This window comes from Mustela putorius, unplaced genomic scaffold (assembly GCF_011764305.1).
Source record: "Mustela putorius furo isolate JIRA1106 unplaced genomic scaffold, ASM1176430v1.1 tig00000129_pilon_pilon_pilon, whole genome shotgun sequence".
NCBI classification, from domain to species: domain Eukaryota; kingdom Metazoa; phylum Chordata; class Mammalia; order Carnivora; family Mustelidae; genus Mustela; species Mustela putorius.
In genome coordinates this window covers 36339130-36363490 of record NW_025421290.1, presented here as the reverse complement: position 1 = coordinate 36363490, position 24361 = coordinate 36339130, and the positions used below count along the sequence as shown (strand labels likewise).

General features: G+C 50.2%; 2 protein-coding genes across 6 annotated transcripts in view; one reads left to right on the top strand and one right to left on the bottom strand.

Moving 5' to 3' along the window:
* The window catches only part of POMT2 (protein O-mannosyltransferase 2), a 43036-nt gene extending 28962 nt beyond the window's left edge, over positions 1-14074 (bottom strand). For both annotated transcript variants that reach the window (XM_045071868.1, XM_004739176.3), the window contains exons 1-3: positions 13585-14074; positions 6518-6602; positions 1636-1740 (exon numbers count right to left, since the gene is read on the bottom strand). In XM_045071868.1, coding sequence (XP_044927803.1) covers positions 1636-1740; positions 6518-6602; positions 13585-14042 — 648 coding nt within the window. In that variant the 5' untranslated portion in view covers positions 14043-14074. The remainder of the gene's footprint in view (positions 1-1635; positions 1741-6517; positions 6603-13584) is intronic.
* Positions 14075-14193: 119 nt separating this feature from the next.
* On the top strand, positions 14194-23820 carry GSTZ1 (glutathione S-transferase zeta 1). 4 transcript variants are annotated; one of them, XM_004739178.3, is made up of 9 exons: positions 14194-14328; positions 17276-17327; positions 18801-18868; positions 19354-19434; positions 19764-19889; positions 21255-21333; positions 21887-21939; positions 22398-22447; positions 23254-23820. In XM_004739178.3, the coding sequence occupies exons 1-9, from the start codon at positions 14314-14316 to the stop codon at positions 23378-23380; spliced, it is 651 nt and encodes a 216-aa protein (XP_004739235.1). In that variant the 5' UTR covers positions 14194-14313; the 3' UTR covers positions 23381-23820. The 4 variants fall into 4 exon arrangements, with proteins under 4 accessions (XP_004739235.1, XP_044927814.1, XP_004739234.2 ...); XM_004739177.3 differs by lacking the exon at positions 14194-14328 and adding an exon at positions 16882-16991; XM_013058153.2 differs by lacking the exon at positions 14194-14328 and adding an exon at positions 17000-17131.
* Positions 23821-24361: the final 541 nt, after the last annotated feature.

Genomic DNA, 24361 nt, shown 5'->3' with positions numbered 1-24361 from the left:
ATGACTTGGTGATGTGAAATCACCTGGAATATCTATAAGCAAAAAAGGGGTGGTGTGACAGTGAATCGTCAAATCAAGCAACATGTGTGTGCCCATTGAGCACCATCGAACACTGACATGAAATCAGCAAAGTTCAGCCGAGGAGGTGTGCACAGGATGGCACACAGTTTAACAGGGGACTCTGAGGTGAGACTGGCCCATCCACTGCTAGCTGGGACTAAAAGTGTACATCTCTGAACCTCAGCCTCCCCATCTGTGTCATATGAAAAATTAGAGTTCCTGCCTCAGAGACTTTTACCTGGAGATTAAATGAACTAGTTTTATCAGCAGACACAAAGTACTCAATAAACATGAGCTTCCACTACACAACTGTCAGTACAAGCAGAGAAAGACCTCTCTACATTGTTGTAATATTCTAGAGAATTCTATTATGATTTCTGTTATTTCTCCCTTGGCTCTTTTCTTCAATCACACCAGAAAATGACTCTTTAATCTACAGGTTGCATTTTGATTCTGGAAAAAAAATTATCTGACACTTCAGTATCTGCAGAATTGTTTTTTTGTTTTGTTTGGAACCACCAGCTCTCTCTCCACCTTCCTACCCTGTCCATCAAGAGTAAATAGACAAGCCCGGGGAAATGGAAATTCTCACATTTGGGTTGTCACTTTTTGTCAACTGAAAGCATGTCCTAGTGTGAAAGGAAACGAGGCTGTCATATCTGGCCTTCTCAATTTCCACAGCAAGTCCACAGTGAGTCAGGCCTCTATCCAACTACATATGCTATGTGATGTTCAAAAGTCATTAAGAAGACGCAGAACCACTTAAGAATATGAATCGAGGGCTAGGGCAATCCTTATTTAATACAGTATAATATGACCATGCAAATCACCCAGTGATTAGCTCAAATAAGCACACAGTGTTTATCTAAAGTGCTTTGAGCTCCTTAAGGAACAAAGCCTGTAAATAAATGCAACCTGTTCTGAGAGCTCCACATCTGAAGTCAGGTTTTGTAGGTTTCATTTAGCTGCAGATAAGGGGTCCCCACAGAGTTGGGTACTTAGGCCCGGTGATGCTCCTCAAGATGGGTGCTATGACTCGGGAAAAACATGTAGCCTCTTCTAAAGACTGGAAAACCCCTTTTGGGTGCCTGAAGCCTTCATGGGGAAAGAAGCAGTGACCTGGTGTCAGGAGTATGGGATGCTGAGATCTTAAGAAGAGCCCTCAGAGACAGGCAACTCTCCAGCAGTTCTGGCCACAGAGGGGAATGACGTGCAGCTTGCCAAAGTGCTGAGACCAATGTCAGGGCTGCAGGAGCCTCCTGGCTGCCTGGGTCCTAGGTTGTTCTCCAACCCAAAGTCTGAAGCCTCACATGGGCTGGGCAATAGGTGACTGTGTGCCTGCTCCTACCCATGAAATCTCTGTATTATCTGTGGCCTCCCTTAACATTCTTATCCACCACAGTTCTGAATCTCTATACCAAAATCTCTACTACAGGATGGGGGTCTAATCTTCGACCCTCCCACTGCCACCCAAAGTCCCTTTGTCTACACCTGCCACCATTCCACGGCTCCAACTGTAAGTTCTGACTGGGTGTGGCCCCAGGGTTCAGTCTAGAGCAAGTCAGGAAGCCTTACTCCTCTCATTCCCATGTAGTTGTGATGCTCATACTTGTCCCCAGGCTTCTGGAACAAAAAAGTCCCATCATATCCACTCAGGTAGCCAGCAAGACCTATCAGCATCTGAGGAGAGAAGAAGAACAAACAAAAAGATGAGGAGAGACTTTTAAGATTCCTCTGTCCCCGAACTTCCCTCCAGCTGCCCCCAGAGTTTGGATTCCCATGACAACTGTCCATGGGAGTTGCCAATGTGACATTTTCTCCTGCAGCTGTTGCAGAGCAAAGAACCTTTTGTCTAAAGAGCCCTTTGCTTAAAACAAATCCTCTCTTGTGTTAAGTGCAGATTGGGAATAGTGCAGATTGAACGCTTAGGAAGAAAACCCCCACAATTTGAAGGGCAGTGCCAGGAAGGGCTTTCTCATTCAGCTTTCTTTCATTTGCTGTGAAATAAAACATGACAGCCCATGGGGGAGGCCATAGGCAGGGCTGATTCCTGGGAGACAGACCCTCTGAAAGGAAGATGAGATTCCAAGTTAGAATGAGGACGGAGAAAAGTGGCCAAGGAGTTCCACACCAGCAATAGGCAGAAGGGAAGAAAGGAGATTAAAAGGATGCTAAGACAGACATAGTTCCCCAGAGGAGAAAAGTCCCAACGGAAAAAATACCAAAATGTCAGAGACCAGCTTCTCCTACTTCCAATATTTCAAAGAAGCGCAACCCTGGCACATTCCAAACCAGAACAAAGCAGTTATTACACTAAAACGGAGATTTGTGAATCCTTCAAAATGTTCAAGAAGATCAGCTTCTTATTTTCTAACTTTCCAACTTCCAACAGCATAAAAGTCTCTTTTCCACACAAGCAATCAGAAGCTGCGAAGCCATGAAAACTGTCATCAAATACCAAGCAATTTTAACACCAGGCTGCCCAGCCCAGATACCTGTGCTCCAGTTAAGCTACACAGAGACACAGAATATTCTGGCTGTATTAAGAAAGCCCCTCCCTGCAACACGGCTTGGGTCTGGACCACGAACCAGCTCCCTTTTTACAATAAGTAGCTCTAACGAAGGTTATTCTCTATATTTTCATGTCAAGAAATAGAGGCCAAAATTCAACAGTAAATGATTATAAAGCCCTGTTGTGGGGGCGGGGGGAGGAATCCTGGGGCTCAGAAATTAATGTAACTATTTAACATAAAGTAAGAGGAGGTATTGAAAAGACAGAGCCATCCAAATACCTAGATAAACAAAAACTGACAGGAAACAATCAAATGCATGCCCCTTCCCACCTGGGACCTCAGAAGACAAATTCACAAATCCATCTGGTGCTGGGATAAATTCCCAGACTGCTTGGCACGGATGGTTTGCATCTCAGCTCTCTGATTGCGGACAATACCTACTATGTCTGAGCTACAAGTAGTAAAATCTCCCTTGCAGTGGGAGGGTAGGGTTGTGAGGATCAGAGACAATGCAATAGGTCAAACACCTGGCACTCTGCTGGGCACTACGCCGAGCCCTTACGAGGCAGATGAAATTCAGTGCCCTCAAGGTTAAAAGTAGCCCTGAGCTAATTTCCTAACTAACTCATTCAAATCAATGAGAAAAGCAAATTCTATAGGAAACAAAACAATAATGGCTAATAAACATATGAAGAAAATATTCAATGCAACTCATAAAGACATGCGAATGAAAACAGTGACACACCATATTTTATTCTCAAATTGGCCAAGTCCTGAAAGTATTATCATACCAGTGTTGGCGATGGTGTGGGAGAAGCAAGAACCCTCACACACTATTGGGGGGAATATATATCACCACAATATTTTTGCAGAAAAACTTAGCAATATCTAACACAAATTTAAACGTGTGTATCCTCTGATTCTTTTTAGTTTGGCTGCTAAGAACCTTTTATATACACCTGCACAACTATGAAAAGATGTATGTACAAGGATGTTCATTGCAAAATCTTTGTAATGGCTGAAAACTGGAATTAACATAAATGTCCGCCAATTAAAGATGGGCAAAATAATTTATGGCACATCTGTATAATGGAATAATACATGGCCATTAAAATGAATAGAGTACCACAGTTATAAAAAAGGATGAGATCATGCCATTTGAAAAAGCATGGATGGACCTAGAGGGTATTCTGCTAAGCCAGACTAAAAAAGACAAACACTATACGATTCCACTCATAAATGGAATCTTTAAGAAATGAATAAATAAACAAAAACAGATTCAGAACTATAAATACTGAGTACAAACTGTCGTTGCTAGAGGGAAAGGAGTGTGGGATGGGCAACGTGGGTGAACAGGAGTAGGAGATACAGGCTTCCACTTACGGAATGAGTAAGTCATGGAAATAAAAAGCACAGCAGAAGGACTACAGTCAGTGATATCGTAGGAGCGATGTAACAGGACAGATGGCGGCTACACTGGCGGCGAGCACAGCATAACACAGAAACTTGTCAAATCACCACATTGTATACCCAAAATTAATGTAACATCGTGTGTCAACTATACGCAAACTTAAAAAGTAAAAAATACAATAAAATAGATTTTTTAAAAATGGAGTGAATTTTTATGTGCTAATGTGAAAGAAGTTGGGATATATCCTGTTTAAAATACAACTTGCTGAACAACTTTAGTTTGGTCCTATTTGTATATATAAGTTGTTCATGTGCACATCTATAGATATACTCATGTATCAGTAAAAAGAATTTATTTTTTTTAAAGATTTTATTTATTTATTTGTCAGGGAGAGAGTGTGCACAAGTGGGGGGAGGGGCAGAGGAAGAAGCAGGCTCTGCGCTGAGCAAAGAGCTCAATGTGGGACTCGATCCCAGGACCCTGGGATCACAACCAAAGGCAGATGCTTAACCAACTGAGCCACCTAGGCAACCTGCATAAAGAATTTCTAAGAAAACTTATATAAGAAACTAATAGAAATGTGGGGAGAGGTAGATCTTGACCTTTTACTTCCTTCTGTGTTAATCAAATGTTTCACTCTATGCAGACATTTCTATTTCCTCCAGGGCTGGGGCCGGCATGGAGGGACAGCTAGCAGGCTCAGTACTGCAGGAGAAAACCTCCCATTCACAGCTTCAAGGGGCTTTCTGATTCTCTGACTGGCTTGGCCTTAGAACCTATGAAAGCTACTATGTTCACTCTCTTTCAACCAGGTAGAGCACAGGACATCAGGAGATAAATTAGGGGGGCAGACGGACCAAAATCCCCAGGGGCAGCCTTATAAAGAAGCTTCACATTTCCCCCTACCCACAAGGACCAGAGGTGAGCCATGGGAGGCTTAAGTAAAAACAAATCAGCCAGTGTTCCACAGGCATGTCTTCACCGTGCTGAGCACTAGGGGACTCCAAACACAGACAGGAAGTCAGCACCTGAAAGACTGGGCTGGGTTCCCTAGGGGGAAAAAAAGAAATCTCCTCCACCAGGGGGGCTGGTTCCCCCGCTAGCCCAGTGCAAACACTCAACACATTCTATTGCTTATTCCTACAGTAGCTAACAGATACCATCTAAGTGGTGGGACAAGGCAAGTATCATGAAGCAGTGTGCTTAACAGTTAAGAGAGTAGACGTTAAACCAGCCTGAAACTTGACTCTGTCACTTAACCAGCTTTCTTCCCTATGGCAAACTTCTTTTCCTCTTTCTGCCCCAGTTTCCCCATTGGCAAAATGGGGATACAACAGTACCTACTTCATAGGTTATTCTGAGAGAGAAGATAATCACCAAAAGTGACTAGAACAAAGTTTTCAATTGCTCTGATTTTTATTGCTATTCTCTTATCTCTAAAGGAGAAAGGAAGAGGCATAATATTTTCCACTCCAGCTCTGGGCTCAGAGCAAATATTGAAATAGGTCACTATCCCACCTCCTTCTCCACCCCCTCTGGTCTCTACCCAGTGCTCTCGTACCCCTAAGCCCACCTGTCCCATATCACCACCCCTGCCTCCCATGACCTCTGCCTTTATCCCCAAGTGCTCCCTGCTCCAGGATCATGCCCCCACTTTGTAAAGGACCAATTATTGCCTCTTGGTGCTAAAGATCTCAGCCACCAGTTAGGAAGAAAGGGCTGATCCATAGCCTTCTCAGAGGTCATTGTTTTTAGAGGAGTAAAATGAATTCTCACTGTGGGATTTCTAATTGTAAAACATGTGAGAGGCACAGGTCAAACAATGTACCTGCTGGGAGTGGGGGAGGAAAGGGAGTTTTACTCCCCTGTCGACAATGAGCTCCTCTCGGCAATCTCTGCTTTCTGCAACGGACTCCTTCTCTCCTTTGTTTACTTCTCTGAACTGAGGTGAAATTCATATACCATAAGACTCACCATTTTAAAGTGTACAGCTCAATGGTTTCTAGTATATTCCCAAGGTTGTGCCACCATGACCTCTACCTAATTCCAGAACATTTCATCACCCCAGAAGAAATTCCCTAACCATTTGCAATCAGTCGTTAACCCTCCTCCCCCGCCAGAACGTGGCCACACTACTAATCTAGTCTCTGCTTCTATGGATTTGCCTATTCTAGACATTTCATATAAATAGAATCATATACTATTGTGGCCTTTTATGTCTAACACCTTTCACTTAGCATTATGTTTACAAGACTCAGCCACGTTGTAGCATGTATCAACATTTCATTCCCCTTTTATGGCTGAATAATATTCCATCATATAGATATGCCATATTTTGTATATCAATCCATTGGCTGATGGACTCCCTCTCCATTTCTGGGCCCAGAGAACTTCTCAAAACATCAAAGACTTTCCACAGAAGCAGCTGGCCTGGAATGTCAGGGATTTCTTTCCACAAGCCCAAGATTCAAATCCAAAATTGAGATTTCACTCCAACCCTTCGAAGAGAGCTGTCAGTCATCACATTGCTCACCTTTCCCAGGGGTGGGTGCACATCAAAGAAAAAGGTGCGGTTGATATAATAGCTTCCCATTTTTCCAAAGTGAGTCTCATCCCAACTAAGGGAAAAACAGAAAGAGAAATGAGAATTTTAAAATTATCATTCAACCTGGGGTGCCTGGGTGGCTCAGTCCATTAAGCGTCTGCCTTCTGCACAGGTCATATCCCGGGGTCCTGGGATCCAGTCCCACATAGGACTCCCTGCTTCAATTGGCTTTTCCTCTCCGCCTGCCCCTCCCCTCACTTCTGCCCGCACACTCTCTCTCTTTCTCTGTTTCTCTCTCTCATTCTCTCAAATAAATGAAGTCTTAAAAATAAATAAATGAATTATCATGCAATCCAAATAACCATAATAAAGCATGGTTAAAATAAAAGGCTATGGGGGTGCCTGGGTAGCTCAGTCAGTTAGGCCACTGCCTTCGGCTCAGGTCATGATTCCAGGGTCCTGGGATCAAGTCCCACAGCAGGCTCCTTGCTCAGCGGGGAGCCTGCTTCTCTCTCTGCCTCGGCCTGCCCTCTGCCTGCTTGTACTCTCTCTCTCTTTCTCTCTCTCTGATGAATAAATAAATAAAATCTTTTTAAAAAAAATCAAAGACTATGGGATACCTGGGTGGCTCAGTCGGTTAAGTGTCTGCCTTCAGCTCAGGTCACAATCTCAAGAGTCCTGGGATCATGCCCTAGGTCAGGCTTTGGGCTCAGTGGGGAGATTGTTTCCTCCAAAAAACCAAAGAGTAGGGGCACTTGGGTAGCTCAGTCATTAAGCATCTGCCTTCAGCTCAGGTCATGATTCCAGGGTCCTGAGATCAAGCCCTGCATCAGGCTCCCTGCTCTGCGGGAAGCCTGCTTCTCCTTCTCCCACTCCCTCTGCTTGTGTTTCCTCTCTGGTTGGCTGTTTCTCTCTCTCTCTGTCAAATAAATAAATACTTAAACATACACACACACACACACACAGACTATAAGTTTCAAGCAATTAATGAGAAAATTTAGATTAAAAAATCATTGACACATTAGGGCATCTGGCTGGCTCAGTTGGTGGATTATGCAACTCTTGATCCTGGGGTCATGAGCCTTTTTTTTTTTTTTAAAGATTTTATTTATTTGTGTATTTGAGAGAGTACACGTATGCATGCAAGCTGAGGGAAGGACTGAGGGAGAGGCAGAGGGAGAGAGAATCCTCAAGCAGACTCCCACTGAGAGTAGAACCCCACATGTGGCTCGATTTCACAACCCTGGCATCATGACCTGAGTCAAAACCAAGAGTTCCATACTTAACCAACTGAGCCACCCAAGAGGTCATGAGTTTGAGCCCCACACTGGAGATAGAGTTTACTTAAAAATAATTTTTTTTTTACACAAGTGATTTGAGGAAGCAAGATACCAGGCTGATTATTTTTGTTGTTTTTTTAAGATTTTAATTATTTATTGGTCAGAGAGAGAGAGAGAGGGAGAGGGAGCACAAGCAGGGAAAGCAGCAGGCAGAGGGAGAAGCAGGCTCCCAGCTGAGCAAAGAGCCCAATGTGGCACTCCATCCCAGGACTCTGGGATCACGACCTGAGCTAAAAGCAGATGCTTAACCAACTGAGCCACCCAGGTGTCCCCATCACACAGATTGTTAATCTTCATTTAGACAGATGAGAAAGGTCAGCAAATATTTACCAACCAGTTATAAATTTGAGCAAAATCTCTACTTATTCTGTAGCTTGAGTTTCTATTTATTTTAAAAGACCAGAGTTTCTCTATAATATAGAAAGTTTTGTAGTAAGTGTTCTCTTCCAAGCCTGTTACCTTCTGACCCTGAGACTACTTTTGCTCCTAGGAAATAGACTACTATTACTATTACAGACTGCACCACCGGCTACTGATTAGTAATGGCCTACAAACTACGGTTGTCACAGGAGTCTAATCTTGCTCATTAACTTTCTGATAATTAACCTGCTGAACCTGAACTCACTGAGCTTATTATAATGAACTAACCAGTATATAAAAATTGAGTTAAGAGCCTATCTATAAGCTATCCTCATTGCATAAACTGTTTTGCAAGTAGACAAGTGATTCTAATACATTAGCTTTTAAACACAATGCAAAAATCTTGTTCTTCCTTACAACCATATAAACCTTTCCGCATCCTACACAAAGACTGAAGGGCAGCAGCCCAGTTATCCTGTATGGCCTGGCCATTCTGTCAGTTCCTCCCCACAGCCCAGAAGAGCAGGTACTTTCTAGTGACCAGCCATTCCCAGGTCAGCTTTCATAAGCAATTATTACCAACCTCCAATGTAAGGAGCTAACCATGCTTTTCCCCAAAATGTAGGGTTCCTTTTTTTCCCCTTTAACTTAGTGGGTCCAATAGATAGGCAGAGAAGTAAATCTACTTCTGCATCTGCTATCTGCTAAACACTCAGCTTGGCAGGGAGTGAGGACAGTGGTATGGTGATGTCAAAGAGAGAAATAACTTGCAAGCGTGTGACCAAACTGATTTGCAGAAAGAGAAATCAGTCTCAGTTCCACCACTTATTGACGGCACAACCTGCCAAAGTCAGTCATCCTCTCTGGATCCCGGTTCTTATCTACACAATGAAAACAACAGAAATATTTGCCATGTCCCCCTCACAGGGAAGCATTAGAACTCAATTCAGAAGACATATGTGGGGGCGCCTGGGTGGCTCAGTGGGTTAATGCCTCTGCCTTCGGCTCAGGTCATGATCCCAGGGTCTTGGGATCGAGCCCCACGTTGGGCTCTCTGCTTAGCTGGGAGCCTGCTTCCTCCTCTCTCTGCCTGCCTCTCTGCTTACTTATGATCTCTCTCTGTCAAATAAATAAATAAAATCTTAAAAAAAAAATACATATGTGAAAGAACTCTGTAGACTATAAAGTCCCACACATTTAAATCATCCCAACTGGGCATTATGTAAACTGTCCCAACACTTGTGGTCAGTTTTGAGGTCTGTTTGGAAACATGAGATTTTTTACTTCAAAAATTTCCCAAGTAAAACTAGTAGTAACATTCGTATTTCTTCTCAGCTTTTATTGTGTTTGTGTTGGGAGAGACCATCCTCCCTGGTTCTCTCTTGTTGCTACAGACCTTGCAAGGTATGCCAAGGACGTCCTGGCCACTCCTTCCTCGGGCCATTTCTCAGGGTTATGTTTGCAGAAAACAACCTTGAGGGAAGAGTCAGCACCTCCCTCTGGGACAGACAGCATTCTCATTTACAGTTTATTATAAAACAGTGGATTCCCCAAACTCAGTATCCCTCAGCTCCGATACAACCCGCTGCTTGTGCAGGCAGTCACTCGGACCCCTGGCATCACATGGGACTTTGGGGGCAAGAGGAACGGATGCCCACGTGCCGCTGTGCACCCTGCTTGCTGCGCCCTAAGAAATGAAGTTCTTTGTCTCCGACTCTGTACTTTGCCATCTGCCAGCACCCATAAAACAATGACAGGCTAACTCAGGAGTTTGCAAGATGGATAAAACAAAATCCCAGACCCTGACAGTCCATGGTCACAAGCATAGGGTGCTGAGACATAGGTTTCTGTAAGAGAAAGGACAATGAGCTGGGGATGGAATCTGAAAAGTCAATGCCCTCGCCTGAGTGGTGGGCAAGGAAGGTAGTGAGTGTCCCACTGTCCTACCTATTAATAAGGCTGAATGGAGAAAGAAACTGTTTGAATGCTGCCTTGGTTACTGCTCACTCTCCTCTGGGAAAAACAAAGAGACGTAATCATGACCATGGGGCAGCAAGCCTAGCAGCCCCCGCCAAAAGGCAATACGGATGTGGCTGCTAAATCAAGGAGTCTCCAAAGTTGACAAAAATGGTGCTAGCAGGAAGGACCTTGCTATTCAACACAGAACTGGGGGCAAAATGAAAACACTGAAAAGTCCTAGGGTGAGCTGTGTGCTCAAGACAAAAGTAAACACGCCTTGCTTAGTCGCTCACAGCCACTCTCTCCCTCTGTGTCCCATGATCTCTCCGCCTCTACCACAATCTCAGCTGTGTTAAAAGGAGTAAGATGATTAAAGGTGGGGTCAAGGTTTCCCAGTCCCTAAAGGGGACTGAAGGCCACACACATGCATCCTAGGATGCTGGGGAACTCCAGAGAAAAGAGGGACTCAAACTCAGGGCAGGGGTCTACATCTCTAGTTCACTCAATCCCATGGCAAGGAGAGGGACAATCTGCTAGACACAGGGGTTACCAGAGGTGCTAGGGACTATAGGGAGAGCCCTAGCAGTGTGTACAGGGGCTGAAAGAAAAGAACCCTTAAGCCCAGGGGCTCACCATAGAAGTACACTGACACACAGAAGTAAACTGAAAAGGCGTGCCAAGCTTATGCAGGGGCTAAAGGAAAGAAAAAAGCTCCCTCCCACCACCTGCATCCAGCACTCCACACTCTCCACTGGAGAACAGCATAATCTCTGGATGGCTGCCATTGTAGTTACTGATGCAGGCCTATTAGACTCATAAGTTCAAGGGGGGAAAAGCACCCAAATTCAACTGATAGGTTTGAGCCAGCTCCTAGTGGGGAAGGGAAGATAAAATGACCTTGTAGGTAGGGTCCTTGTACTACTGCTGTGGCTCCCACTGTGGAATGTATACTGGCAAAGAGGATTATCCCATTCATGGACAGCCATTTGGTCCAGGAGAAATACTATCGATTCCAAGAAGAGAAAGGGAAATCACAACCTTGAACACGTAATGGCAGTTTGAGCCGAGAGGCCATTCTTCAGGATAACAGCACCATCTGCCGGACGCAGGTACCAAGCACACACTTTTTAAAAGCACGCTATCAACCTACTACTAAGCTTTTACTGAAATTCAGCGCCTAACGGATGAAGGCCTTAGGATTCTTTGGCTTGATATTGCCACCTTGGGGTAAGCCAACTTGGCATATAAGGCTAACAAAAGGCTCAATAAGACTTGATGGTGAAATGGAAGTGATCTAGCTGGCCTGGCCCTAGAGGCATCTTTATAAGAAGAGGCGGGAGCTCCGACTTTGAGAGAAACTATCTTCCATTCCACCACCCAAAGCAAAACCACTAGCTCAGTGGAGACTTGATACACAGAGGTTTCCTCTCAAGGCTTGTGCCTGGTTGGCGGATAGCGTCCACTGGGCAGCAGCAACCATCCAGTCCCAGTGACAACTCTGGAAGGCCAAATGCAGTAAGGGTTGATGGGTACAATGGGCTCATCACCCTTGCCTTGCACAATATTCCTGAGAAACAGACAAGTTCTATTTTTATTGGCTCTTGGGCTTTTGCCATTAGTCTAGCTTCTGGTGTGCCACCTAGAGGACTATATACTGAGAAATTTAAATTACCCCTCTTTAGAGCCAAGAATTGTGGCAAAACAGTCATGGCTGCCTGTCAGTGGGACAATCTGGATCACTCATATGGAGGCCCACAGTGAGGACCAGGATTCTGTTAAGACTGACTGAAATCAAGCTGCAGATCAAGCCTGTACCAAACAGACTACTGCCATTGTAATCAGGATTCATCAATGCTCCACATGTGGAAACACATCTACCATCATGGACTGGGCACAAAGTAAAGGGCTATAAGTTTCTGAAGCAGAAGCCATCACTGCATTGTGCTGACTTGTGACTCCTGCCAAAAGTTGGCCAATTCATCCTGCAATAAAGGAGGCCACAATGGGGGCATTGGCCCTGCCTGCTCCAAGGAAACTGACTTTAGGACTTTATTAGTCCTAAAGTATTAGGACTTTGTATCCCTCTTCGGGCTATCATTGGCACTTCACTGCTACTGACACTTTTTCAGGTTAACGTGTTGATGACGTTGTTCCAGTCCAACCATCTAATGCCACATATGTTACTGCAGTAATTGAAACTAAACTATGTCATTCCAAACCATCTAAGTCTGACAATAGCATACCTTTTTTTTTTTTTTTTTTGCAATGGCCACAAAATAATGAGCCAACAGTCAATAGAAGTATCTGATGGCATTCCACACTCCTTACCCTCCAAACACATTTGATATTGTTGAGCACAGAACAATCTTCTCAAAATGATTTCTGACTCTACTTCCCTCACCTCCTCCTGGTTCACACACCTTGGTAAAGCAGTTTCATCACCTAATGCAGTCATCACCAGAAAGGGTTCATCTCCTCTTGGACAAAAGAGGTGGAGGGTTATATAAACCCATATTTTGAACATTTTAGTTTCTTCCTGGACCATACCTGGACATGATTTGTCTTTCTTTCCCCCTAACAACTGCTGATCAGCGGGGTGGAGGAGGGAGGGAAGATTCAAACTTAATCCAGTATGTTGATATTCATGCTGCCTCCTACCCTGTGAGTAATGAGTCCTTTGTCTCTGACCCAGGAGTCTCATGTCTTCTGCCAGCATTCATGAAACAATAACAAACGAATTTATTCACTTCCAAGTAGGATAGCCCAGGTAGTTTGTTAGCTGGCTTGCTTTTTGGTCAAGGAGTTCCATTTTTAACATCCCCTACACTAACCTTCTAGTCAGGGATACTGACAAAACATGTTATCACTTGTTGGCTAAACAAATTAGCCATTTTCAGATTGCGCAAAACTTTTCCTCCTTCTAGCTGGAGACTTTTTACTCTTGTCTCATAAAATCTAAGTCCTACAAAATAAAATCTTTAAGAAAACAAGTCTCTCCTCACAAGGAGAGACCCCTCCCACCATCTCTGGACACACAAATTGCCCCTGCTCCCAAGGATGATTTTCACCTCCCTTGATGCCTGGAAATCCTGCAGATTGGGAACTCAGGCCTTAGGAAATTCTGTACTAAGAATTTCCAGTTCTCCTTGGAAGGTCAAAGACACAGTCTGAGACTCCTCGGATCCTAAGGAATCCCACTGCCACCCACGGGAGCAGAAATGACTCCTCTCACATACACTGCACCTGGCCAAAGCAACCTCCCGCAACCTGTTTCTCCAGCGCAGCCCCGCCCCTCCCCCTGTGATTCCCGCCCCCTCCGTGCCCCCGGGCCAATCAGAGGGTGCATCGTTCCCACCCCGTTGCCACGGGATCCGCCGAGTCCCTTCTGTCACTCACCAGATGTGCGGCGGCTCGTCCAGACGGTGGAAGCGGGTGGCGAAGGACAGCAGCGTCACCAGGGCCAGCAGGGCCCACCGGCCGGCTGCCTCGAAGCGCCGCGAGCCCCGAGCAGGCCGTTTGGGGCTCCGCGCTGCAGGCTGGGCAGCCACGTCCGGGCCCACAGCCCTAGTGACCTGGGGCCCACAGCGGCCCCGCCGGGGACGCAGCTCGGACCCTGCGGGGCCTCCGCCCACCGCCGGCGGCATCCTGCCCCTCCTCAGGATCGCCCTCCGGCTGGCCGACACGCTCGATCTTGCGAGCCGCCCTGCCAAGAACTCACCCAGGGGCACCTCGGGGTGCCCTGGGAAATGTAGTTCCCTGCGCCGGCAGCGGGCGCCGGGGCCCCGGCCTCTGGGCTGCGCGGGGAGCGCGGTCGCCGTCCGGGCCGCTAGGAGGCGGCTGGTGGCGCAGAGCATGACGGATGGCCCGGGCCCGGCGGGCCGGCCGGGGAGGAAACGGGCTCAAGGAACTGCAACTCCCAGCAGCTCCGGGAGGGGGGGCGTGGCGGCAGGGCGGGGCGACCCAGACGGGACCGAAAAGATCATTCTAGCCCAACCCCTCGCTTTACCACGACGGAAGCGCTGGTTCTGACGTGTCGGGGCCTCACTGGGCCTCAGTGCGGGACGAGTAGGAGAGTCCCAGGCGCGAAGTCTCCCGGCCTGGAAGAAGGGTGGCCGGAGGTGCGAGATGCAAGCGGGGAAGGTCTGTGCCACACATCCGGGGACAGGGGCGCCACTGAGAATGAGAAAACCTGTGGGGCGGGGGTCAAAAGGTGCGCCGCTCGCCCCCTTCCTACGGCTTCCACAACGCACAACTCCCGGCATGCAGAGCGCCTCACGGGCTCTGTTCTGCGCCTGCGCGCTGTCCGCTTCCCGCTGCTCGCTGGGGCTTGTAGTCCGGGGAGGTTGGGGCTGCAGGCGGCTTACGCTCGTGGAGTGTGCGGGGCGCTGTGGAGTCGCTGTACTCTCGCGCTTCACCTGTCTCTCACTGTCCCTCCTGCCGGGCTTTCCAGGCGTCGTCCCTTGCCTCCCTCTTCCTTATATCCCGCGTGCTGTTCCTTGCCAGTCGGCCCGACGGGTTCTAACTGTTCGCGTAGGGCCTTCCCGGGTGGTTTGCACTTGGAGAGAGCTCTTGGGGTTGGGTGGTGGGGAGGCACTAGCACTTTAAGTCCTCTCCATCACCTGGGGAGTTTTCCCTGGGGTCATCTTTGGGGGAAGGGACCCAAGAATCTGCATGCTTAATAAGCGCCTCCATGAGCGTTTTGAAGTCTTATTCAAGTTTGAGAACCACCAAGGAAGATGGCAGGCCACACCAGATGGAATTAGCATCATCTTAATAATGCATAGCTCTCCCACTCCCAAATGGGATTTTAGGAGGCTTTCTCTCAAAATGAGGCGTGAGAAACGGTTTTAAAATAAAATCTGCTAGAGTGGTCAGAATCCATATTTGAATTGGAAACGAGGTTCCTCCAGGAGTGGTAATGAGATGAATATTTTACTTGGGCTTTAAACCAAGTGCAAGAAAGGAACGCGGGACAGTTGATATAGTTATCACTGGTAAGAGGAAGAGCAGAAGGTGTTCTTCATTATAAATCCTGATGGTCCATAAGCAGGAAACTGGAGAGCAGTGCATTCACAGTGACTCTGTGGTCACCCTCAGTACAGGTCAAGATGGAACATTTAGTAATTCGGTAAGGCATTTCTCCAGGGATTCCAAGCTAATGTCTCAGGCTCTCCAGTGGTCCCATCCCTTACCAGCAGTCCCGGCCAGATGGCCCCAAGGGCCCTTCCAGCCTGATCAGACAAGGACAGGGATGTACCTTGGAGTAGGGTACCTCTAATTTTGGCCTCCTAACTTCTCCCCTTATAAAGACATCTGCTGTCTATCACCTGCTCCCTGAACCAGGACCGTCTTTACTTTCCCTACAAAAGTGTCTCCAGTATGGGCTGGAACTTCCAGACCTGGAAACCAACCTGAGAGGGCCTAGGTTCCCACAGTGCCCTTGCCCACCTAGAAGATGAATTGGTAGTTCGGGGATGGTAAGGCAGGGTCACAGAGCAGTTTGATGTGCTGAGGGGTGCAGAAGGCAGAGGGAACTTGAGTGAAATATCTGTCGTCAGAGGGATGGTAGACAGGGGTGATCTAGAAGTTCTGCTGTGTTCTCTCTCCTTAATCATATGGATACACCTACGTCTTCCCAAAGATGCATGAGAGCTAATTACTGATAGCTCCATCCTGGGCCCTGCTTTGAAATGCTGATCACTCAAGAAGCACTGGGAAGTTTAATAAACTTCTCTTAAACTTCAGATCAGAGATCACGCACTCAGCCTCCTCCAGTGCCTCAAGGTAACAAAAATGAAAGAAGAGGGCCAGGTAGGGCACAGAGCAGATCAGAGAGGGCATGCCATGACTGAAAGAGGCTGTTAATTGTCTCCTATCAGTTGTTACTCAGGAACCCAAGACCACTGTCTCTGCCTTCATAAGAAAAAACAAATAGGATTTGCATATGAAACATCCTGATTTGTTAATGTTGGCAACCAACTGAAACATTTTCTTTTTAAAAAGATTTTATTTATTTATTTGACAGATCACAAATAGGCAGAGAGGCACGTAGAGCAAGAAAGAGGAGGAAGCAGGCTCCCCGCTGAGCAGAGAGCCCAATGCGGGGCTTGATCCCAGGACCCTGAGATCATGACCTGAGCCGAAGGCCAAGGCTTTAACCCGCTGAGCCATCCAGGTGCCCCCAACTGAAACATTTTTAAGTACACGTACACCACACAGAACCCTGTGGGCTGTCCTCTTGTGACCTTGGCTTTGGAGTCAGTGGGCATATCCCCTCAGCTATTTTTATGAGATCAGCCGAGAACCTGGAGGGCTGGTGGGTGGTGAGTTGAAAGAGAGGGTCACCAAAGCATCAAAAAACTAGAATTCCTGGTCTTTCTGTCTCTGCTGGAGGGAATTCAGCTATCATTTTAAGGCAACCCTTTGTTTTACGGATGAGGGAGAAAAGACGAGGGAATAAGGAGGCAGGGACCTGCCCAAGGTCATGCAGAGCGGGTTCCTGCCTTGGGATCAGACCCCAGGTACACCAGCTCTCAGCCCAGAGCACCACGTGAACTGCTGCTTCCAAACCAGGACACCAAACCGGGTTCCACCGGGAACAGAAAAAGTTTCCCACAGGTTGGAAAGAGTCGCCCTTTATGACACAGTCAAAGTTTCCCTGAAGCCTGTCTCACCCAGCTTCCCATTGGCTCATGGGATCCCACCCCCTTCAGGGTTCCTCCCCCTGCTCTGCAAGTTCTGGGAGAGGGGCCATTCCCTGGGAGGCCAAGGGTCACCACAACACCATGACCGAGTCTAGCAAGGTAAGGAGGGCACTTGCAGGCTGACTGCCCCTTTGTGGGCCCCTTGGACTTCAGGGATGCATGACTGGACAGTTTGGAGCTGAGGAACCCTCCCATAACTTCCAAGGCCTCTGACCCAGAGAGCTCTGAGTCTTCCTGAGGTGCGGAAGGAGGCCTGGTGGGATGGGAAGAAACCGCTGGCTGGGAGCCCCCTGGCTGAGGGCTGTTGCCACCCCAGTGTGCCCTAGGGGCAAAGAACCCCGCGAGCATGGGTTAACGTGCATCCTTATTCTGTCTCTCCTCAGCCCATCCTCTACTCCTATTTCCGGAGCTCCTGCTCATGGAGAGTTCGAATCGGTAAGAGCCCAGCCTCCACCAAGAACCTTGGTGGGAGGCGATGGGGGTAGAGAGAGCCCTGAGTGAAAAGCTGGCGGGGAACAGAGGGCTGTTCTGTCAGGGCACCTCCGCCTAGGATGTCCAACAGGAGGAGAGTGGGGGTAGCAGGAAGGGTGGGTAGTTGCTTCCCTCTCCCACACTGCTTTCCGGAGCCACTTAGCAACCACGCTTAAAGCAGGTTCACAAAACCCAGAGGTGCTTGGTAACTGGCAGGGAACAGCTGGCCTTCCTCAGTTCTTATCTCATTTCATCTGGCACATTAAACAATTGGCCTGTGTCAACCCCGGAGGCTTCATGGAAGCGGAACTTGGGGCCCTCCGGTGTCGTCCCAGCTTGACCCTGCCCTCCCTCAGCTTAACACAGCCCTTGGCAAAGATCATAGGCATCGCTCATACTGGGGGAAAACTGTGCTGAGTGTTTTTATGTACATGATTCCTAGGGTGTCAGTGGCACCCTAGGAGGGAGGCATCATTATTGTGCCCATCGTACCGGTGAGGAAACTGAGGCACGAGGACCTTAAATAACTTGCCCAAGGCTGTGTAGGTAGCAAGAGGCCGAGATGGAATTCAAACAGGTGGTCTGACTCCAGAGTCCATGTTTTTAACTCCTGCACCATGCTGCCTGGCAGATGAGGAGACAGAGGCAAAGAGGCTCATTAGCTCAGCAAGCTCCTTGTCCCGCACAGCTAGCAAACATGATGCAATCGGAATGCGAGCAGTCTGTCTCCAGGAGTCTGGCCCTCACCGGGCAGCCATCCACCGTGACCCTCCCCCACCCCACCGTCACTTGGTGGCTGCTGGAATCAGTAGGCAAGAGCACTGGGGGGCCAGAGGACACATTTCTCCCAAGAAGATATCTCCCCTGTGCCCAGAGCCTCCGCCCTAGCTGGCCAGATGTGAGCCACAGGAGTGCTGTCTCTGCGGGGCTGCCATGGCTCCCGCCACTTGTCCACAGTGGGGCTGACCAGCGCAGAGGAGGAGCCCCATGTCTCCCAGGCTCTCTTCACACTGCGACACGTCTCTGCCTCTTCCCCTCACTCCTCGGAGACCATCATCCCCATGTTTCAGTGCATGTCTGCACGCGTACACACACACACACAGTCTTCACTCGGTTGACTTGCTAAGGAAAAGGATTGAAGGGCACAGAGAGGAAATCTGGCCACTGGGAGTCACAGCAGATGCCATGAGACCACCACAAAGCCCCCAAAGCTCTGCTTGGAGTCAGTAGTCAACAAGTCTGAGGACAGAGAAAACGGTCCCCCAGGGGCACGGGGACCCCGTTGGGGAGTGGAGAGTAAGGCTCTGAGAGTTCGGGGGAGGCCAAGCTGGGCCTTGATCACCTAGCAGCGTGGAGAAAGAAGCCTCCCTCGGCAGCCTCACGGAGCCCTTGGAAGTGGAGCAAGAAGCTGTCCCCTGACTCTGCTGTCTCTTGTAGCTCTGGCCTTGAAAAGCATCGACTATGAGACCATACCTGTCAACCTCATAAAGGATCAGGGACAGCAGGTGAGGAGGCTGCCCCCAGGCCACCATGTGGGAGTTAGAAGTCTTAGAGAGGGACCCAGCAGATTTCTGCCCCCCAAGAGGTGAACCTGCTGGTTCTCCCTGGTGGGACTGGGGGTTGGGGGGTGGATAGGCTGTGCAGCTCAAGGAGCCATGGGAAAGGGCCCAGGTTCCAGGCCCCATGCCATGGCCTGGTCTCTCAGTGCCTGACCCCAGGTGAGTGGGTCCTTGCCCCATGCTGGGACCCCTGGACGTGCCCTAATGACCACAGTGTGAGGTAGGGAAAAACACATAGCTGGGCCATTGGGGTGAATCCTGGAGCTCAGCAGCCACTGGTTTGGGGGATATGGCCTGGGTCCCCCAGGCATCTCTCTGGAGCCAGGACCTTCCCCAGGGGAGGAAGGTGCAGGGGGGCTGCAGGCCTCAGGTCTTCCCACTGGCCTGGTTCTGCTCTGGACAACTGGGCCATCAGGTCCTTGTCTCCACAGTTCTCTGAAGAATTCCAGGCACTGAATCCCATGAAGCAGGTGCCGACCCTGAAGATCGATGGCATCACCATAAGTCAGTCTGTGAGTGCAGGGCCTGGAGGCCCCTGGCAAGAGCCTGAACAAGAGGTCCTCCCAGCTCTGGTTTGCGTGGCCAAGCTCCTAGCCCATAGCAGGGGCATGATAAGTTCTTGTCAGAGGGAGGAGGGTTGCCTGGTTGTTCAGGGAAGAGAAGGGAGACTTGAGCCTATGGGGAGACAAGTTCTGCAGGATGGGGGTCCAAAAAGAGCTCCTTCCTGGGGAATTTGGGCTTCACGGGCTCTAGCTGAGGTCAAGGAGGAGCTTGCTAGCCCTGTCACTTTGATCCAGGGTCCACATGCCCTCCCCATGCCTCACTGCTCCCCTCCAAACAGCTGGCCATCATCGAGTTCCTGGAGGAAACTCGGCCCACTCCACGCCTCCTGCCGAAAGACCCGAAGAAGAGGGCCCAGGTTCGCATGATTTCGGACACCATCGCCAGCGGCATCCAGCCCCTGCAGGTGCGGTTCTGGACTGCACCCCTGCACACCTCTTGCATGCCTCCCCTCACACACTTTTACCTTTAGACGCGTGCCGATCGCGAGGTGCCACAGTGGGGAACCCAGCTTGGGAGTGAGGGTGGCAGGAGGTCCGGAGGGATTCTCAGGGGCTCAGACCTAGCTCATATGGCAGAGGGGCACGGGATCCCAGAAATCAGCTGCTATGCTGGGTTCCCAGCTACATTCTTTTTTTTTTTTTTTTAATCTGATTTTTTTTTTTTTAAGATTTTATTTATTTATCAGAGAGACAGAGGGGGAGAGAATAAGCACAGGCAGACAGAATGGCAGGCAGAGGCAAAGGGAGAAGCAGGCTCCCTGCCGAGCAAGGAGCCCGATGTGGGACTTGATCCCAGGATGCTGGGATCATGACCTGAGCCGAAGGCAGCTGCTTAACCAACTGAGCCACTCAGGCGTCCCCCCAGCTACATTCTGAGAAGTCCCAGGTTCCCCCTGGACTCATCCAGGGGTGCTCAAGGAGGGGGAGGGGCCGTGTGGCAGGGGTGAGGCTGAGCAGCACAGGCCCATTCCCCGCCTTTAACCAGAAGAGCCTCCCTCTCATCTCTTCTGTATTCTAGATTGGGATCCTCAAAAATTTTTATTTTTTAACATTTTCAGTGGTAAAAAAGATAAACAAGTATTCAAGCAATTCACCTGTGTTAACTCCTGACTTTGCAAATCAGGAGATGGCCCCAGAAAGGTAGAGAGAGTTTGCAGAGTCATTCAGCTAAGTGTGGCAGAGCAAGCCCCAGATCCCAGGACCCCAGACCGTGCACTGAGCCTCCATCCCCGAGTTACCTTGTCTTGTTTAACAAAGGACGTTGGGGCAGAAAGACGCCCCATTCTACAGATGAGGAAGCCGAAGTTCAAGTAAAATGGCTCCAGGGCTGTAAGGTTGGAACCAGAGCCCAGATCTCCTGCAAGCCAGTCCTGTGCTCCTTCGTCCCGGCCCCGCCCCCGTGCCGCACCCCGCTCCCCTCACAAGGAGCTGTGTAAGGGAGACGCTTTGTGTGCCGAGGAGATGGGCTTCAGGTCATGGCCTCACACTTCAGTGCCACGACAGCACCCTGTGCCCCCACCTTGCACGTCTCTGCCAGGGCCACAAGCTGCCAGACCACAGGGGCCACTCGAGCAACCTGAGAAGGCAGCTGCTGGAATCCCTCACTCCCTCCCAGTGCCCCGATAGGGAGAAGGGGCTTATAGAGCCCAGGAGAGGACCGGTGGAGAGCCAGGGGCGGGTGGGAACCAAGCTGCCCTGAGGGGACTTGGCTGGGGGTCAGGCCCCACCTGGCTTCTAAAGCCAGTCACCGATTATCCTTGGTTGCGTAGAACCTGTCTGTCCTAAAGCAAGTGGGACAGGAGAACCAGCTGGCCTGGGCCCAGAAGGTCATCCACACTGGCTTCGACGGTGAGTCCTTCTTCCTGCAAGCCGCCCTATGGCCACTCCAAAATGACCCTTGTGCCTAGGGCCCTGGGCATCTGACACAGCCTCCCCGGCTCTTTGCCCTTGACAATGGCATGGCTGAGGGGAGGGCTGCGGGGCTGAGGAGGTAGTAGGGCTGGGTGGTATCCAGACCTGGCCTCCATCTCGGGCACTTCTGGGAACCTCAGCCACTGAGACCCACAACCCCTTGGAGCTGGCGGTCCATGCTCTGCCTCACTGCCCACTCCAGCCAGGAGATGAAGGCCAGCAACATGCCGGCACATCCGTGTGAGAGCTCCTCCCTTGGCCAGTGGCCAGCCTTGTCCCTTCTCGGGGAGGGAATGGCAGCTGGACTTGAGGAACCCAGGGAAACATTATCTGTCCCCTCGTCCCCATGAACTCTGTCCAGATATGGTTGGCCCATTACTTCAGTCACGTGCCCCAGCCAGTCCCTCAGAGAGCTGCCCATTTCAAAACTCTGGGGGGCCAAGGTCCAAACTGGGCCCAGAGTAAGATTCTTCACGTGTCCTCCCCACAGCTCTGGAGCAGATCCTGCGGAGCACAGCGGGGAAGTACTGTGTGGGAGACGAGGTAAGCCCTCCTCAGGCCTTCCCGCAGCAGCTGTCTCTCTCCACCCCCACCCCCAGCGTCGGTGCAGGCCGGAGAGCTTCCTGAGGAGGCATGGGGATGCGGAGAGGGACCAAGATCCAAATTCTGGTTCCAGGGCCCCCTCCCTCATCCTGAGGTGTCTCTTCCCTGCTAGGAGCCCTCCATAAGTGCCCTGATGGGGGTTTTTAACAAGCATGAGAAGATCCACTGAGACAATCCAAGCCTCTCTGGCCACCCGCAGACTTGGCCGTCAGGACAGCTGGAGCCTGGCCTGGGAGAAGCATGGCAGCTCTAGGCACAGACCCAGACAGGCCTGTGAGGGGAAGGGGAGAGAGTTGGGGCAGTGGGGATGGGGCGGAAGAACCAGAAGCAGACAGGAATGTCAGGGGCTATGAGGCCGGGCCATGCATCTGGATGCAAACCCCCCAACCCTCTTGCAGGTGTCCATGGCTGATCTCTGCTTAGTGCCTCAGGTGGCAAACGCTGAAAGGTAAGAGAGAGCCCCGCCTGCCTCCCTCTCACCTGGTCCCTGCCCTCCAAATGTCCCGCCTCCTCTCGCGGTCAGGTCCCAGCTACAGCTATTGAGGAAGCGTCTAACGCAGAGACTCTCATAGACTGGCCAAGGAGCCCCCCGTGCCGGGCCTTCCCAGCTCCTGTGGCTTGGAAGAGCCCAGCGGAAGAAGTCAGTGCAGTGTCCCCCACCACGCCCATCACCATCCCTCCAATCCTGTCTAGCCTCTGCCCCTAAGCCGCAGTGGCTTGCCCAGTAGACACCCCTAGAAGAAGCCACCCCAAGAGCCTGCTCCCCCCGAGGTGCTGTGTCCGTGCCTGGCAGGGAGCTCTCTTCTGCTCCTCCCATCAGCCCTTCAGTGAGGCAGGAGAGAGTACCTCCCTGGAAGGCATCTAGAAGAGTACCTCTCCGTTTGGGACATGGTGATGTTCCTACCCATGCAGTGCCCCTGAGAAGCTTCCGACATGGGTGGGGCAGTTATCTGTGCATGTAAATTATGAGCACTGTGCCCTACACATAGTAGGTTCTCGGTGAATAGCCATTGCTTGGAATAGGAACAGTAGCGATAGGGATGCTAGACCATCCTGCATGAGACCTGCCCATTCCCAGAGCCGCCTGTGAATAAGACTCCCACGTGGCCGGGCAACTTCCTGGTCCTCCCGTCGTCAGACCCCGGGGCCTCATCCAGCTGCCCCTGTGCCTCCCTCACTGCTCAAAGGACAGTCTCCCTGTGCCCTGGCAGACCCAGTGTCGAAATGGTGTTAGACGGTGTTTCTCTGCCACAGGTTCAAGGTGGATCTCACTCCCTACCCGACCATCAGCCGCATCAACAAGACACTGCTGGCTTTGGAGGCTTTCCAGGTGTCTCACCCCTGCCGGCAGCCAGACACACCCCCGGAGCTGAGGGCCTAGCTCTCCAACTGTGCCCCATGGGTGAGGGGGCAGGAGAGGTGCAGGAGCAGAAGCCAGGGTTGCTGAACAGACCTGGAAACAAGAGAGCCCTAACTGGAGAAGCAGGAGACCTGAACTCCTTGAACTTGGACTCTAGCCCTGGATCCGCCTTCCCACTGTACCTCTTTGCACCTCAGTCCCCTCCTCTGTCCAGTGCAGGGAGTGCCGGGGAGAGGATGCTGGGAGGGAGGGAGGCAGGAACATCACCAGTCATCTGCGTCTTGGGCAATCGTGAAGGTGAGGGGAGAAAGTAGCCTAAGGTGCTTGGCGGGTGCGCCAGAGAGACGTAAGGGAGCCTGCGCGCTTCTTCCCATCCCCACAGTTGTACCGGACTCCAGAGAATGCCCACTCTGAAATTTGATGATTAAACGGAAGCCCAGGCCTCCACATTATTCAGTTAAGGCTGAGCTACATTCCAGAAGGTGAACATTCTTCCTGGCTGGAAGTCCCTGGCATTTGGGCTGGGAGAGGGAAAGAAGTCCAAAAGCCTGCCAGAATCAGACCAGATCCAGAAGAGAGCAGATAGAAGCAGCAGGAAAGAAAGCATTCTGTGACCAGCTGAGTTCCTGGGGCTAGAATAGTACCAGTAAGTGGTCCACTGGGGCACGGAGTGGGAAGCGGGGCCTATCAACCCAGTCCCAGACCGTCAGGGGCCGCATTCTCCAGACCAGTACCGGAAGTGGGCACTTGGAATAAATCGTCCTGCAGGGCCCTGGGAATCAGAGGCAAGCTCCTCCTTGGGCAGAGTGACCCGCCACCACCCAGGCAGGCTCCAGACCCCACCCAGCTAGCAGCTTACCGTGAGGTCCCTTCTGGAAGTGGAACAAGATGACTTTTACGTCCTGTACCTGGGACTTCATTTCCCCTGCATGGCTAAGGCTTGAACAGTGAATTCAGGTAGACGTGTCCGGTTCAGAAGGAAGCCACCGCTCTCAGCCACAA